At 34.9% G+C, this 18,837-nt stretch overlaps 2 protein-coding genes across 2 annotated transcripts; both read left to right on the forward strand.

Moving 5' to 3' along the window:
• The first annotated feature begins 621 nt into the window (after positions 1-621).
• Positions 622-5,500, forward strand: LOC123678872 (venom serine protease 34-like). The gene is made up of 7 exons (XM_045616134.1): positions 622-711; positions 777-845; positions 1,045-1,136; positions 2,239-2,437; positions 2,894-3,094; positions 4,513-4,821; positions 5,323-5,500. Exons 2-7 carry the CDS (start codon positions 842-844, stop codon positions 5,343-5,345), a joined length of 828 nt encoding a protein of 275 aa, XP_045472090.1. The 5' UTR covers positions 622-711; positions 777-841; the 3' UTR covers positions 5,346-5,500.
• Positions 5,501-7,581: 2,081 nt separating this feature from the next.
• LOC123678880 (venom serine protease 34-like) lies at positions 7,582-14,005 on the forward strand. The gene is made up of 5 exons (XM_045616147.1): positions 7,582-7,668; positions 8,637-8,835; positions 9,297-9,497; positions 13,038-13,346; positions 13,829-14,005. The coding sequence occupies exons 1-5, from the start codon at positions 7,585-7,587 to the stop codon at positions 13,849-13,851; spliced, it is 816 nt and encodes a 271-aa protein (XP_045472103.1). The 5' UTR covers positions 7,582-7,584; the 3' UTR covers positions 13,852-14,005.
• The last annotated feature ends 4,832 nt before the right edge of the window (positions 14,006-18,837 follow it).

Consider the following 18,837-nt stretch of genomic DNA (forward strand, 5'->3'; position numbering starts at 1 on the left):
CGAACTATGTGTAGCGAATTTTAACAATTTCATTGCTTTGTGAAAGCTATAATGGCGTAGTTTTTACTTGACAAATGTTGAAACATGACAGTTTCAAAAATAAGAGTAGCCCTATAGCGGTCTATTCAAAACAAAATCTTTTATTGAAAAACACTTCACTTCATGGTCTTCTCATACATATTTGATTGTCTTTCAAAGATAATAACTTGCTATTCGGAACAATCGAAATCTAATAAAACAAAGATCATCAACATCGATACTGCCCTCCATGAATTATAAATGATAAAATTAACTCGTCTTTGACAGTACCAATACTCTAGCAGATATTTTAAATGTTTTTTATGAAAGCAGCGAAAATCTTGATTGATTTTTTGTTCATTCAATTGGAATATTCTGAAGAATAAAGAAATCAAGCTTTGCGATAAATTCACTGTGTTTCTCACCTGAAATAAACTGAAAATATATCAATTTTCTCGAAGATAAATTATTCATTGCAGTTAAAAGGTTTACATGGAACTTTCCGTTTCAAAAACCATATCTCTCAAAAAATTTCCTTCTAACCATATCTAATCCATGATTAGTTCCACTTCACTTAATCTACCGAAAATTGACGTCCAATTTGAGAAGCCATGAAAAAGAGTTTTTCCGTTTTTCAGAATATTTTATATATAAGTGATGTGTCAGTATAAAAAGTGCTCTTTTAAATAGAAGGTATACGTAAAAATAATGAAGCTTGAATAGCACAATTCGTCATATTTTCATTTCATATCTTTCAGAAGTCAGGATTGTATAGTTCAAGGCACTTTGTGAATTTTCGAGTAACTTTAATCTTGGTGTTACCATGGGTAAGTATTTTTTTTTTTCGTTTCAAGTAAACATCGATAAATATATAGAAAAATATAAACTTTTATTTCTAACTATAAATAGATGATGGATATTTTCATAATTGAGGAGTATTATTCAGTTGGACTACACTAAAAATGTTTTGAAATCCTTGATTTTTCGAGAAATCTCTAACTTCTTTAAGAGCCTATTTTTTTTTAGGAACAATCATGTTCTTGATGGTCACGGTCCTGTCTTTCTTGAACATGCTGATGTTAGTGAATGCAGAGTGCGATTGTGGATGGAAACAAGGGGTGAGAACCAGTTTCAAGATTGAATAGCCTTTTAACTTACTACAGAAATCAATGTCAAAAGGGTCAAACTTTTTTATCCGGAACAGGAAAGGAAATCTCTTAAAAATCGATATTTTATCAATTTAACTGAAGTTAATTGTTGTCTTGATATTGATGATGGACTATATGTTAGATAGTTATTTGGGCTGTTTCCATCATCTGTGCGGTTGGATGTTTCCGACGTTTCGGCAAGCATTCGCCTGCCGTCCTCAGGGTGGTTAACTAAAGTTTAAATACTACTTCAACGAACTTTCAGGTACCCAGTAATAATGAATTTATAATCTATATTGATATTATAAAAAGGTAACTTTTGCTTGTTGATGTTTCGGTTATTATACGTAAGTACAATGTTCTACAAAAAAGATTGTTTTGAGTAAATCGAAAACAAAAAACTGTGACACTATATATCTCATAAATAAGTCACAATTTGGCATTTTGTCTGAAAATAATATAGAAAGTTGAAATGCGATTTTCGAGCATCATTAAGAGGCAAGTGTTCCAATCCTTATTAATAAAATTTAGATCATCGTGTAGGTTATTTCATGAAGATGAACTTTGTCTCTCAATGTTTTTCATTTGGACGCATACTTTGAAAGATAATATGAAATGAAGACATTACTACTATCATTTTCTATAACTATGAATGAAATGGGCGTGGAGTGACGGCTAGTAACTGTATAAATATATTCACTGTTACCCGATTTTGGAAAGGCTATATTTCATATAGTTCATTTTTCAATTTGGTTTTGTCCGTCTATGCAGTTTTTCATAGTGAGGGTTCGGGCTTCAGCTAGTAAATAAATATAACAGCGTACGTAATTGGATGGATTGAGTGCAGAAATTGAGAACACACTTCCTCAAATGCAAAAGATTTTTTGTGTTCAACAAGACAGTACTTTTTTCACAAAACTATGGAAACTGCTGATAGTTTTTAATTTTCACTGAGCTCTCTGATTAATTCTGTTAATTCAAGAATACTAAAAGAATGTAATTTTCCCTAACTAACAATTATTCCTGAATGAGGGATGTTGACAATGTTTCTCCACTGGTGTTTTGTTTACAGATGAGAATTGTAGGAGGCCAAGAAACAGGAGTTAACGAATATCCCTTTATGTCTGCACTTGTTGATACAGAATTGGACACTTTGTATTGTGGGGCTAGCATAATATCAGAACGATACGCTTTAACTGCAGCTCATTGTGTGGTACACAAAAAGGTAGAAAACATAGTGTTATTGGTTGGTGAACACAACGTTACTACAGGTCAGTTGAAGTTGGTCTATCTCTATCGAAGATTTTGATAGTATTAGAAACATTTGTTACGTTCGCAGTATGTATATGTATTTTAGTTGCTTTGAATTTTTTCTTTCATACATTATATTAGAACAAAGGGTTCGAAAAGTTCATACTTTTCAAAAATAACCTTATAAACAAGTAACTTCAGAAATTTCTCAGCAAGTTATTAGATGATACTTTCGAAAAGAGACAGCTGCGTTCTTTAACATAGTCAGAGAACTTTATTGAACTATTTTGTTGACATTTCTGATCATGAAACAGTATTTTCTTTTCGAACTTCATCACCATGACCACTTACGGAAATATTCCCAACAATATACACATACCTTAGGATGCATATTGTTGAAAAAATGGTTTAAAAATAATATAATAGCGTTGAATTAAATTCTCGATAATATTATAGAGAACAAATATTTTTTTCAGGTGCTGATACTCCTTATTCAAAAAACTACGATTTGGATAAATTCATAATCAATCCTGATTGGGATGCCAAAAAACAAAAAAATGATATAGCATTGTTGAAAACAAAATTAGATATAGAATTCAGTGTCTACGTCGGTCCAGTCTGTTTACCTTTCAAAAACAGCGATAACAATTTCGATTATGAGCTTGTGACACTTTTAGGTGAGTGAATATAAGTAACGAGCGTTCATTAAAATTCGTGGTCAAGAGTGCTGTGGAGAAATCATTGTGGATTTTCTGTGATTAGAAGTAGCGCTTAGCTTGTACCATATCAGTAACATTTGTTTACAAAATTCAAATCTGGGAACTATACAGTGTGTTTCATTGGGAAACGGAAATACTTCACAGGTGCATTGGTGGTACCAAGGCGGTTCTGGAGATACCCCATTTACTGGGTCTTACTGTCTTCGTAGCCGAGATACAGGCTGTTTTATGAATTTTGCCCGTTTCTTTCAGAGGCCATCAAGCGGACCACCCGGTTTATTTTTTTCATATTTGGCAAATATGTTCCTAATTGAGAGCCCAAACGTATCAGCCTTGAAAATCCAGGCCCGGGTTAACAAAAAATTATGAATCGTTTGAATCCTCGAAACAACACCCTGTACATCGGAATTTTTAAAATCTGTTTCAATATTCGGAAACACCACTAAAAATTCAACTGAGACGTGCATTTCAAATTTTCGCGCAGACAGTTGTACTGCACAAATTTTCAACGTAAAAGTGGAATTTTTTAGAACTTGAATACCTGAAACTGGTTTGAAGTGACTTTTAACAATGAATTATCAAAAATATTGAATCCATGAATCCACGAATTTTAATGAACGCTTTTTATAAGAGGAAATCCGTTGCAACTGACAGATGCTGCCCGATTGAATCTTACTTTGTTTTGTAGAGGATGTTGCTTACCGGATACCGATTGCAAATTCATATTTTCCGAGTAGAATTACAAAAAATGAGGAGTTTTTGAATATTCGTCAATAATGGTCCAATTGCACCATTGAAGACCACTTAACTTTATACAGTGTGGTCCAAAGAAACTTAACACCACAATTTTTCGGTTTTAAAATGAAAATGTGGAGAATTGCTGTCGACAAACTAAATATTATATCTTGAGAATCGTTCGTATGATTTTTTCCAAAAAGGTTTTCAAGTCTTTTGCAAATGTACGGATCTCTGTAGAAGTGACCCAAAAAAATTGCAATACTCCACAAATTGGGCATTCTCTTTTAAAAAACAGAGTGGTATGATGCTTTCCTATTTTCAGACCAGCAAGTATAGTCAAAATTAATTTAAGTCTATGCGGTGGGTATTATCGACTCCGTCAAAATTTGAATAATTCTTCCTACCCAAAATTTCCAAGAGTTTTCGAGCGATCTAGCGCTATTAACTCACCCTGTATTATTTAAGTTTTTACTCAAATGCCAATTGAAATTGTAATTCTTCATCCCAGTGAAAATTTTCATTACGATCGAATCTGCAGTTTTGAAATCAACACAAAATTACAGACATTTTGACAAAATAAGCGCTTCGGAAAATGAGCGGTCTAAAACAATTTGTAATATTTCTTCGGATTTTTCCAGGGTGGGGCTTAAATTCAACATATGGTGTCAAGTCAGACGTACTTAAGGAGACCACTGTGATGATCCTCCCAAACGATTATTGTTACAAATTTTACCAAAAACTAGATACACGTCAAATGTGTGCTTATGGTGATGACACGGATTCTTGTAATGTTGATTCTGGAGGTCCCTTGATTTGGTGGGATAACAGTACGAGAAGACTGCAAGTGGTGGGTTTGATATCAGCTGGTAGAGACTGTGCCGGACATATGCCTTCTATTAATGTGAGGGTCACTTCTTATCTTTCTTGGATAGTTAGCAGTACTCCAGGTGAGATTGATTTTTGAAGGATAGCACATCTGTCATTTCAGCATTGTCCAGAAAATAAGTTAATGAACATGAGGTTTTTGAAATTGCTGGGCATTCTGGTGCACACTCCTCAAAACCATATCTAAAACTAGAAAATTTGAAACTTGTTCAAAATTTCAGACAGGACAAAATCATATATCCACTATGTCTAAATAATTGAATCGAAAATAAAATCAGGATTATATTTCATCCCCAAATAATTAGCTACAACAATTGTAACTATAAAATTACTTTAAAATCGATGAAGAAAATCAACATGTTTCAATTAAATTTTTCAAAACTTGGTTATTCCTCAGTATTGTTGGTTCTTGGATTAATTCAACAATACTACTCATTTTCTCGTGAACTATTCAAATCGAATTTCACTCGAGATAAAATTTGAGCAGGTGAAATTCTATCTCCAGTGGTATTCTACAGATGAATATACCTTATTCCAATTTTATATTTTTAATTTTTTTCCAGATGTGAATTATTGCAAACGATAGTCATCCTAGCTTCCAGATTAGACCTTCTCATACCTTCTCAATCATGTTTGAAGATGTAATGATAATTTTCATTTATTTCATTGTGGAAAACTAAGTATTCTTATTCATTCAAATTGTGTCAAATTTTCCTAAATGAATTAAAAAATGTTGATATATTGTCGTTTTTCAATTGATTCCTGGGAACCTTATCAGTATAACCTAACAGGTATGAAAGGTAATGAAGTAGTTCTCACATGTCTAAATAACTCAAAATAGAACTCATTTCACCTGACCTTCAAGATACTGAAAATGTATCTGAAAAGAACAATTGGAAGTGAGAGATTGGTTGGGCTGGCTCTGTTGAATATTTATTATGATCTTGAATTCGATATTGAAAGACTGAAGAATATTTTTTATTAATTTATTATTATTATTCACAAAAAATAGATTAGGAGTTTCCACCCATAAACTCAGAATTACAAAAATAAAATCGAATTCATAAACAACTGAAAAATTAAAGAAACCTGCACCTGAGTACATGGATCTGTGTCCATCCACTTTATGGAAGATTTTGCGGAAGGATCTTGGTTTGCGTGCTTACAAAATCCAACTCGTGCAAGAATTGAAGCCAAACGATCATCAAGTAAGGCGTAGATTCGTCGAATGGGCCCAAAATGAGATTGCCGTTGTTCCCGATTTTCATAAGCGAATTTTGTTTAGCGATGAAGCGCACTTCTGGTTGAATGACTACGTCAACAAACAAAACTGCCGCATTTGGAGTGAAGCTAATCCTCAAGTGTATGTCGAAACACCGTTACATCCAGAAAAACTCACTGTTTGGTGCGCTTTATGGGTTGGTGGAATCATTGGTCCGTACTTCTTCAAAAACGATGATGGCCAGAACGTTACAGTCAATGGTGATCGGTATAGAGCCATGATTACTAACTTTTTCATTCCTGAATTGAACAACCATGATGTCCAGAAGCTGTGGTTCCAACAAGACGGCGCAACATGTCACACAGCTCGTGCCACAATCGATTTATTGAAATACACGTTTGGTGACCGCCTAATTTCACGTTTTGGACCTGTGAATTGGCCTCCAAGATCTTGTGATTTAACACCGCTAGACTACTTTCTGTGGGGCTATGTAAAGTCATTGGTCTATGCGGATAAGCAACAAACCCTTGATCATTTGGAAGACAACATTCGCCGTATTATTGCCGATATGCGGCCACAAATGTTGGAAAAAGTCATCGAAAATTGGACGTCCAGATTGGACTACAGCCGTGGCGGTCATATGCCAGAAATCATATTTAAAATGTAATTCCACAAGATTTTCTTGCGGATAAATAAAATTCATGTCAATCGAATAATCCATCGTTGTTTTATTGCAATCTAAAGTTCTATAGCTTTGAAAAAAATCACCCTTTATTTATGCACTCAATAAAGACTCTTGTCAGAGTGAATCTGGAGGTCAGAAGACTGAAACTGGTCGGTGTGATATCCTTCGATCTAGACTGTGCCACTTAAGACCCTCTGGTTTTTTATGAGAGCATAGAAAATTTCAATTGATTTTTGTTCTTTCAATTGAAATATTCTGAAGAATAAAGAAACCAAGTTTTGCGATAAAGTCAAGGTGTTTCTCACATGAAAATATCTGAACATATACTAATTTCTTTGAAGATAAGTTATTCATTGCAGTTAAAAGGTTTACATAAAACTTTCCTTTTCAATAACCATGATATCACTCAAAAAATTCTTTCTAGCCATATCTAATCCATAATAATTAGTTCCACTTCACTTTATCTACCAAAAATTGACGTTCAATTTGAGAAAGCATGGAAATGCTTTTTTCATTCATTCTCATTTCATTTTTCATTTTTTGATTCAGTCTGAAAAGTGTTTTTTTAACTAGAAGGTAAATGAAAGAAAGAATAAAGTTCGAATAGCACAATTCGTAATATTTACATTTTAAGCGTTTTATCTTCCAGAAGCCAGGATTGTATAATTCAACATACTTTGTGAATTTTATGATCAACTCTAACCTTGGTTTACCATGGGTGAGGATTTTTTTTCATTTCAAGTAAAAATCGATTCATAGAATGGATTAAACTGTTAATTCTACCTATGAATAGATGTTGAATATTTTCATAATTGCGGAGTTTTATTCAGTTGGACTTCACTAAAAATGTTTTGACATCCTCGATTTTTCGAGAAATCTCTAACTTCTTTGAGAGCCTATTTTTTTTTAGGAAAAATCATGTTCTTAATTGTCACGGTCCTGTTTTCCCTGAACATGTTGATGTTAGTAAATGCAGAATGCGATTGTGGATGGAAACAAGGGGTGAGAACCAGTTTCAAGATTGAATAGCTTTTTAACATTCTCCAGAAATCAATGTCGAAAGGGTCAAACTTTTTTATCTGGAACAGTGAAGAAAATCTCTTGAAAAATCGATAATTTATCAATTAGACTAAAGTTTAAATACAACTTTAACTAACTTCTAGGTACCCAGTAATAATGAATCTATAATCTATACTGATATTATGAAAAGGTAACTTTTGCTTGTTGATGTTTTGGTTAATATACGTAAGTAAAATGTTCTACAAAAAAAATTTTTTTGAGTAAATCGAAAACAAAAAACCGCGACACTATATATCTCATAAATAAGTCACAATTTGGCATTTTGTCTGAAAATAATATAGAAAGTTGAAATGTTATTTTCGAGCATCATTGAGAGACAAGTTTTCGAATTCTTAGTAATAAAATTTAGATAATCGTGAAGGTTATTTCTTGAAGTTGAACTTTGTCTCTCAATGTTTTTCATTTGGACGCATACTTTGAGAGATAATGTGAAATGAAGACATTACTATTACCATTGTCTATAACTACGAACGAAGTGGGCGTGGAGTGACCGCTAGTAACTGTATAAATATATTCACTGTTACCCGATTTCGGAAAGGCTATATTTTATTTAGTTCATTTTTCAATTTGGTTTTGTCCGTCTATGCAGTTTTTCAGAGTGAGGGTGCAGGCTTCAGCTAGTAAATAAATATGACAGAGTACGTAATTGGATGGATTGAGTGCAGAAATCGAGATCACACGTCCTCAAATGCAAAAGATTTTTTGTGTTCAACAAGACAGTACTTTTTTCACAAAACTATGGAAACTGCTGATAGTTTTTAATTTTCACTGAGCTCTCTGATTCATTCCGTATATTCAAGAATACTGATAGAATGTAATTTTCCTTAACTGACAATTATTTCTGGATGGGGGAAGTTGACAATGTTTCTTCACTGGTGTTTTGTTTACAGATGAGAATTGTAGGAGGCCAAGAAACAGGAGTTAACGAATATCCCTTTATGTCTGCACTTGTTAAAACACAACCGGTCAGTTTGTTTTGTGGGGCTAGCATAATATCAGAACGATTCGCTCTAACTGCAGCTCACTGTGTGGTAGACAAAAAGGTTGAAAACATTGTATTATTAGTTGGTGAACACAACGTTTCTTCAGGTCAGTTGAAATTGGTCTATCGAAGATTTTGATAGTTTTGGAAACGCTTGTTACGTTCTCAGTATATGTATTTTAGTAATAAACTTTCACCTACATCGTGAAAAATTTTTTCAGAAGATCAAATATATCCGAGATACCTTAAAGTAGCTGAGTCAACAAGAAGATCTTTAATATATTATATTACATCAAAGTGTTCGAAAAGTTCATACTTTGCAAGAATACCTTGACAGCTGCGTTCTTTAACATAGTCAGAGAACTTTATTGAACTATTTTGTTGACATTTCTGATCTTGAAACAGTATTTTCTTTTCGAACCTCTATACCATGACCACACTTACGGAAAGATTCCCAGCAATATACACATACCTTAGGATGCATATTGTTGAAAAAATTGTTTTAAAATAATCTGAAACCGTTGAATTGAATTCTCGATAATATTATAGAGAACAAATATTTTTTCAGGTACTGATACTCCTTATGCAAAAGTCTACAGTTTGGATAAATTCATAATCAATCCTGATTACAATGTCAAAACTCAAAAAAATGATATAGCATTGGTGAAAACAAAATCAGATATCGAATTCAGTGTCTACGTCGGTCCAGTCTGTTTACCTTTCAAATACAGCGAGTTCGATTTCGAATCTGCGTCTGTGAAAGCTTTAGGTGAGTGAATATAAGTAGGTATAAGAAGAGATGCGTTGCAACTGACAGATGCTGCCCGACTGAATCTTACTTTGTTTTGTAGAGAATGTTTTTTACCTGATACCGATTGTAAACTCATATTTCCCGAGTGGAATTACAAAAAATGAGGAGTTTTTGAATATTCGTTCAATAATGGTCCAATTGCACCATTGAAGACCACTTAATTTTATACAGTGTGGTCCAAAAAAACACCACAATTTTCGAGACATTGGTCAGAGCCATTTTCCACATTTTCAAGTTCCAAATTTTAAAGTCGGAAAAAGAGTTGTTAAGTAGCAAGGATGCAATTGGTGAATAAACGAACACTCAAAGGTTTGAAGTTAATAATTGTTCGTATTGGCCATTCTCAAAAAAATATATAGGGTGAGTCAATAGTGCCATTTTAGGTTAGGAGAATAACTCAAATTTTGACGGAATCAACAGTGAATGTTTTTCAAAATGAGAATACCCAATTATTATATCATACTCATATCTCATGAAATTCTGATTTCGAAATACTTGTCATCTGGGCTGCTTTTTGACTTTTCAATTTTTTCAACAAAGGACCCCGCACGTTTAGTAGGGAAAATGGCTTTCCGTGAATTTGGCTGAATTTTTGATATGTTGTAGTTCTTGATGAACTGATCAGAAAAGTCCCCAGCCATAAAGCTCAAAAATGGACAGTTTTCGAGATATGGAGCTTTGAAAATGGATTTTTTGCAATTTTCGGGGTTTTTGCTCATCAATCAGGGAGCTCTCATTTCTGGTTTTTATGGAATTTGGATGTTCGGCGGCCAGAACCCGACTGAGAAATGATCTTCCTTGGTTATATTAGGCACCGCCATCGATAATTTTTTATACACTGCTCCACATTGGCTATGAAATGAGATACAAAATCCAAGATCTTCCATACATCTTTTCATGCCACAAGATGACGCCAGAATAATTCACATTACCGAGAAACGACATATTGTGAGATTTTCTTAAGATTTTTTTAATAACTGAATCCTCATATATCTGATGTCCAATAATATCAAATATGTTAGCCGAAATGTTCATAACCAGGCATCGCGAGCTGTAATGGGGGAAAATGGGAAAATCATTATCATATATCCTCAGGGATAACAATTGTGATCACTATTGATGTCATTTACATATGATATGTGATTTGTTTCTCATAAATCTCGATAATCTGACAATGGGGTACAAAGACATTTTCCTCAGAATGTCTCGAAATTGATGATAGCATCTCACAGACAAACGAATCCGTGAAAATGTCTGCAGTTTTGATACAATATAGTACTATCCTGGTAGAATATAGAAATCCAAGTGTTGGAAGCAAACTATGAATGGAACTTCCGATATTAACCCACGAATTCTTGAAAATATTTTTTTTTCTATGAACTTTTTGAACTTCACACATACGAATGAATAGGTACTATCTAATAATATGATCGTTGGCAAAATGAATGAGTAGATCAGTCAAAAACAATATAATAATTTGAGTAACATTCATAATAATAATAACAATAATGATAATAAACAAAAAACTTTTAAAATTATATTAGCAATCGCAAGAAATCATTTAGAATATTATGAATCGAATCGGGGGCAAAATTAATGATTTGATAACATAACACTATATCAACGAACGTAACACAATCACAAATCATTTCAAAAATAAGAAGAAAAATCAAGCCTTTCACTCCATGTAAACTCCTATCTAACTACTCGATCTTTGGTTGGGTGGATACTACCTCATCACATCATAATATCATTGATTCATTCTGTTGGCAGCATCGATCACATAGTTCAATAAATCGGAATTTGGATACTTGACTCCTTGGTTATGACGAGCATAACCAATGGCGTGAAAGGCTTGATTTTTCTTCTTATTTTTGAGATGATTTGTGATTGTGTTACGTTCGTTATCAAATCATTAATTTTGCCCCCGATTCGATTCATAATATTCTAAATGATTTCTTGCGATTGATAATATAATTTTAAAAGTTTTTTGTTTATTATCATTATTGTTATTATTATTATGAATGTTATTCTCATTATTATATTGTTTTTGATTGATCTACTCATTCATTTTGCCAACGATCATATTATTAGATAGTATTCATTCGTATGTGTGAAGTTCAAAAAGTTCATAGAAAAAAAAATATTTTCAAGAATTCGTGGGTTAATATCGGAAGTTCCATTCATAGTTTGCTTCCAACACTTGGATTTCTATAATCTACCAGGATAGTACTATATTGTATCAAAACTGCAGACATTTTCACGGATTCGTTTGTCTGTGAGATGCTATCATCAATTTCGAGACATTCTGAGGAAAATGTCTTGGTACCCCATTGTCAGATTATCGAGATTTATGAGAAACAAATCACATATCATATGTAAATGACATCAATAGTGATCACAATTGTTACCCCTGAGGATATATGATAATGATTTTCCCATTTTCCCCCATTACAGCTCGCGATGCCTGGTTATGAACATTACGGCTAACATATTTGATATTATTGGACATCAGATATATGAGGATTCAGTTATTAAAAATATCTTAAGAAAATCTCACAATATGTCGTTTCTCGGTCATGTGAATTATTCTGGCGTCATCTTGTGGCATGAAAAGATGTATGGAAGATCTTGGATTTTGTATCTCATTTCATAGCCAATGTGGAGCAGTGTATAAAAAATTATCGATGGCGGTGCCTAATATAACCAAGGAAGATCATTTCTCAGTCGGGTTCTGGCCGCCGAACATCCAAATTCCATGAAAACCAGAAATGAGAGCTCCCTGATTGATGAGCAAAAACCCCGAAAATTGCAAAAAATCCATTTTCAAAGCTCCATATCTCGAAAACTGTCCATTTTTGAGCTTTATGGCTGGGGACTTTTCTGATCAGTTCATCAAGAACTACAACATATCAAAAATTCAGCCAAATTCACGGAAAGCCATTTTCCCTACTAAACGTGCGGGGTCCTTTCATGGATATAATAGTTTGAACTAGAGATTATATCTTGAAAATAGTTCGAGATAATTGTATGATTTTTTTTATTGAATTCCCAAAAAGTTTTCAAGTCTTTTGCAAATGTACGGATCACTCTAGAAGTGGTCTGAAAAAGACTGCAATTCTTCACAAATTGGGCATTCTCTTTTAAAAAACAGGTTGGTATGATGCTTCACCACTTTCAGACCAGCTTGTAGAATCAGAAGTAATTTAAGTTTATGCGGTGGGTACTGACGACTCCGTCAAAATTTGAATAATTCTCTGTCCAAAATTCCCAAGAGTTTTCGAGCGATCTAGCGCTATTAACTCACCCTGTATAATTTAAGTTTTGACTCAAAAACCAATTGAAATTGTAATTCTTCATCCCAATGAAAATTTTCATTACTATCGAATCTGCAGTTTTGGAATCAACACAAAATTACAGACATTTTGACAAAATATAAGCGCTTCGGAAAATGAGAGATCTAAAACAATTTGTAACATTTCTTCGGATTTTTTCCAGGGTGGGGCTTAAATTCAACACATGGTACCAAGTCAGACGTACTCAAGGAGGTCACTCTAATGATCCTCGGCAACGATTATTGTTCTAAATTTTTCGGCACACTAGATGAACATCAAATGTGCGCTTATGGTGATCACAAGGATTCTTGCCATGTTGATTCTGGAGGTCCCTTGATTTGGTGGGATAACAGTACGAGAAGACTGCAACTGTTGGGTGTGATATCAGCTGGTAGAGGCTGTGCTGGATTTTTACCATCTATGAATATGAGAGTCACTTCTTTCCTTTCTTGGATAGTCAGCAGTAGTCCAGGTGAGATTGATCATCAAGTATTTTTTTCCATCTGTCATTTCACCATTGTCCAAAAATAAGTTAATGAACATGAGATGAAAAACCACATCTTCAACTAGTTGCAGAATATCAACTTGTACAGAAATTTAGACAGGACAAAATCTACTATGTCAAAATTCTCAAAAATAGAATCAGGATCAGATCATATTCCATCTGCGCTAAGTGAAAGGAATACTCCCGAAATAATGAACTCCAACAATTGTAACTATTACATTACTCAGAAAAAATCAACATGTTTCGATTGAACTATTCGAAACTTGGGTTTTCCTCAGCATTGTTGGTTCTTGGATTTATCCAATCTAACATTTTGACTCATTTTCTCGTGAAATATTCATATCGAATATCACTGGAGATAAAATTTGAGCAGGTGAAATTCTATTTCCAGTGGTATTCTACAGATGAATATACCTTATTCCAATTTTATATTTTTAATTTTTTTTCAGATGTGAATTATTGCAAACGATAGTCTTCCGAGCTTCCAGATTGGACCTTCATATATCTTCTCAATCATGTTTGAAGATGTTATGATGAATTTAATTTATTTCATCCTGAAGAACTAAGTATTCTTATTCATTCAAATCGTGTATCTTCCTAAATGAATTAAAAAATGATGAAATGTTGTCGTTTTTCAATTGATTTATTGGAACATTATCAGCACAACCTAATTCACCACTATACTGGTATGAAAGGCAATGAAGAATTCGATGAAATTTCAAAAACTTTTTCATTTTCAAATTATAATATTATTAATAATAACAGGTCTTTATTTTAACCTCAGCGGAGTCAAGCTGATAACTTTTTCCCTTAACTTAAATTAATTTCGTTGTCTGAAAAACATTGAAATGAATGGTGGGAAATGAAAAGTCAAGGAAAAGTTTCATAGCTCAAGGCATACTGTTGTGCAACAAAATTCTTCTTCGAAGTTCTTCACTTCGAAAATTTGAGCAAAAAAGTTTGGTGTAATTGGTACCAAGTTTCAAAAACCTATATGAGCGTGAAACATTGCTTCCGGCGTTTTTTTCTCGAAATTTGAGGTTTTATTGTAAAAAACTGGTTATATGATTCAAAGTATTGACGATCGACACTACTTTCTCCCATCTTTCGGGCAGCGTGCGAATCCCGCGTTGAAGAAACTGGTCATCTTTTGAAGCGATCCACAAATACTTCTTCTTAAAACCGGGAATGGTGGTCAGCCAGGCCGTGTGCCAACAATCAGAACAAGTGATAGTCCGAGAGAGCAATGTCTGGAGAATACGGCGGGAGAGATAGGACTTTCAATGCTCGACTCAAACGCATTATTTGCGTGGATATCGATCGCCTGTGATTATTTTAGTCGGTTTCAATAACTCATAATACACTACACCGAGCTTGTCCCACCAAATACTGAACATAACCTTGGAACCGTGAATATTCGGTTTGGCAGTCGACGTTGTAGCATGACCGGGATATCCCCATGATTTTTTGCGCTTGGGGATTATCGTAATAAACCCATTTTTCGTCTCCAGTCACAAGTCGATGCAGAAATCCTTTCCGTCTTTGCCTTGCAAGCTGCTGTTCACAAGCAAACAAACACCGTTCAACATCTCTCGGCTTCAACCCGTACGGCACCCAATTTCCTTGTTTCTGAATCATTCCCATGTCTTTCAGGCATTTTGAAATGGCTTGTTGCGTCACTTCCAATGATCCTGGCAATTCTTGTTGGGTTTTACATGAGTCTTGATCAAAGGATGCCTCCAATTTTGCATCTTCGAAAACCTTCTCTCTTCCACCGCCATGCTGGTCTTCGACGTCAAAACCACTCTTCTTGAAGCATTGAAACCACTCTCGAAACGTTCTTTTACTAATAGCAGCCTCACCATAGGTATTCGAGAGTATTCGATGAGCCTCAGCCGCAGATTTCTCCATATGGAAGCAGAAAATTGAAACCTCCCGCAAATGACGAGAATTCAACTAGCAAGATGACATGTTTAATCGAGAATTACTTTATGATGCAGACATAAATCGATTAATATTTCGATAGCGTTATGTTTACCAACACCTAAGCCTATTGACATCGAAGATCTTATTATTTCGATTATCACTTAGCTACAGCCATCTATTTTAAACAGTCGGAAATATAGTTGTACAACTACCTCTTTATATTATCTAACATAATTTGATCAAATCTAGACATTCTGGAAAGCAATATTACTGCTTGAGACAGACATTCGGTGAAAAGATATTCAAGTAGTATGAGATGAAGACGAGTTTCTGATCCCTTTATCGAAAACCCGGAACAAGATTGCCGAATACTTCAAGCATGAACCACTCCGGTATTCGAGTCTCCTATTACATCCTCAATATCAGCCACGTGTAGCTTTGATATCCCTAAGAGAAAGGTTTTGTTTCGGCAGACTACATTTAAGCCTTTCTTATTGCGAGGAAATTAGCTTTCTCGTTTCCTCTTCTCTCCCTGGCTTTCAACAGACATCTCAAATAGAACAAGATCCCAGGAAAGCTAGACGTTATTTCGCATCAGGTAGTATTTGTAAAGATGACTGTGAAGGATGGATACTTGAGAGTTTGAGTTATGGACTAAATGTGCACAACTCAAAATAAAAGCAGAGTCATTCTATCTCCACTATTTAATTCTGTAAATTACAATTGTTTTGCCACTCAGTCACTTCTTCAGATTTTACATATTTAATAGCTGAATTTTTTTTTATGAAACTCTGGATTCTATAGGTAAATATGGCGGTGGTATATGTTATCAACAATGGACCTTAGGAATTCCAGGAGAGAATAATTTACCGCAAGATATTCAAGAGGGACGAGTTGTTACCTTCTAACGGGTGTTTTTTTCATGGTATATAACTTTAAGTTGGCATCACTGTTCAAGATGGCAACCGATTTAACAGCTGTCAAGTGATTTATTCTCAGTTCGGTTTGGCAATTTATCATGAGAAGACTCACGCCTGAACAACGCTCACAAATAGTGCAATTTCATTTCGAAAATAATGGTTCTGTGCGGAATACGTATCGCGCACTACGTCCATTTTATTTTGTTTAGCGATGAAGCGCACTTCTGATTGAATGGCTACGTCAACAAACAAAACTGCCGCATTTGGAGTGAAGCTAATCCTCAAGTGTATGTCGAAACACCGTTACATCCAGAAAAACAGACTGTTTGGTGCGCTTTATGGGCTGGTGGAATCATTGGTCCGTACTTCTTCAAAAACGATGATGGCCAGAACGTTACAGTCAATGTTGATCGGTATAGAGCCATGAGTACTAACTTTTTCATTCCTGAATTGAACAACCATGATGTTCAGAAGCTGTGGTTCCAACTAGACGGCGCAACATGTCACACAGCTCGTGCAACAATCGATTTATTGAAAGACACGTTTGGTGACCGCCTAATTTCACGTTTTGGACCTGTGAATTGGCCTCCGAGATCTTGTGATTCAACACTGCTAGACTACTTCCTGTCGGGCTATGTAAATTCATTGGTCTATGCGGATAAGCCACAAACCCTTGACCATTTGGAAGACAACATTCGCCGTGTTATTGCCGATATACGGCCACAAATGTTGTAAAAAGTCATCGAAAATTGGACGTCCAGATTGGACTACATCCGAACCAGCCGTGGCGGTCATATGCCAGAAATCATATTTGAAATGTAATGCCACAAGATTGTCTTGCGGATAAATAAAATGCATGTCAATCGAATAATCCATCGTTGTTTTATTGCAATTTAAAGTTCTATAGCTCTTAAAAAAACAACCTTTACAAATTCATTGGCGCAAGGAATGCCTAAACCTCGATCTCTAACTCCTGTCTGTCGACAACGTGTCTACCTTTGCCTCTCTTCAACCCCCTCCCTTCTATTATTAGAGCTTCGCGAATCCGCTGGCCAAGTACACATCTGCTATCGATCGTAGGAGGCGTACTGTGACGTCGCGGTGACGGCTCCAACCGCCCTTTTCTGCGTTGTATATTGTGCGGCTATGGTTTGGTGTACAGATTGTCCCAGGAAGATTTTAGTTTCAGTGGAAGGTGATTTTTGGAGAAAAAGTTGATCGCCTTGCAGGTGTCATCAATTTGGGTTTAGCTTGTTAAGATGAGGAATTGTCAAAATGGAGTATTCATGCACAATTTGGACTTCTAGTTCCTTCCATTCATTCATTCACTTCTTGACATTATCCAAATGAATAGTCCATTAGGGATTGAGATAATACCAAGAAATCATTGATGAAATATCAAGCAAAGCTTGGAGTTAATAAAAACTTTAATGTCTTCAGAAAACATGAATAGAATATAGAGTGGTATTGGTATATCAGCTTCTCCTCAATGGTCTGTTGATACTAGGGATGCACCGATGCACGGCTTGACTGAAAATCAACTGAAGTTCAAGTCAAGTAGTAGTTTTTCAATGTCAAGTCAAGTACTTGATAAGTAAATACTCGACTGGTCATTGAAACACTACTACTTTACTTGAACTTGAGTTGATTTCCAGTCAAGCATTGTCAAGTAGCTTGAATATCAAGTCAAGCCGTGAATTCCTAGTTGATACTCTCCTAGTTGCTATGAGTCCTTGAGACCATCTGAAGAATCAGGAATTCCTAGACCTATCAAATTAACTTGGCGAGGAGCAGTAGGTCTTTGGATGTAGGATAGGATGAGCTGCCTTATCATCGTTATCTAAATAATATACCCAAAACAGTGTGATGAAACTCCTTCTTTTTGAAATGATGTGAAGGCTTCTAGTACAAGAACAATCGAAAAATGCGCAGTTATTTTTTTGAATAAGTAAATAAAAAGGAGACTGATAATATGAAATGAGATAATTTAAGGGCTTACTTCATTCTTACGTTCGTGCATTAAGGGCAGATTATAGTAGACATAATCATCCATCTGAGTTTACAATTGAGGAGACAGTCAAAAAAATTCGAAGATACTGGATCTGTTACTGATGTCTCAAGGCTCATACATCATCCAAAAGAACGCTCGACCGAAAATATTGCTGCTGTGAGTGAAAGTTTTGAAGAAGCAAATTTATCCATTCCTCGGCGCGCACAACATTTGGGCCTATCTTAAGGCAAGCTATGGTGTATTTTTCAACCGGATTTGCAACTTTATAAGGTTCATTTGATATAAGATTTAAAGCCAGATGACCATAGAATGCGTAGAAAATATGCCGATTGGGCACTTCTACAATAACGTTTTTCACATAGAATTTTCTTCAACGACGAAGCACTTTTTTCACTCGGTGGCTATGTAAACAAGCAAAATTGTCGCAAATGGGACAGTGAAAATCTTCATGTAACTAGTGAGAAACCATTGCCTCCACAAAAAGTCACTGTTTGGTGTACAGTTGAGTTTGGTGGAGTGATTGGCTCGTACTTCTCAGATAATGGAGATGCCACTTAAACGACCAATTCTCATCGCTCTAGCCCAATGATTATTGATTTAT

The sequence above is a fragment of the Harmonia axyridis genome, chromosome 1 (genome assembly GCF_914767665.1).
Source record: "Harmonia axyridis chromosome 1, icHarAxyr1.1, whole genome shotgun sequence".
In the NCBI taxonomy this organism is placed as follows: Eukaryota; Metazoa; Arthropoda; class Insecta; order Coleoptera; family Coccinellidae; genus Harmonia; species Harmonia axyridis.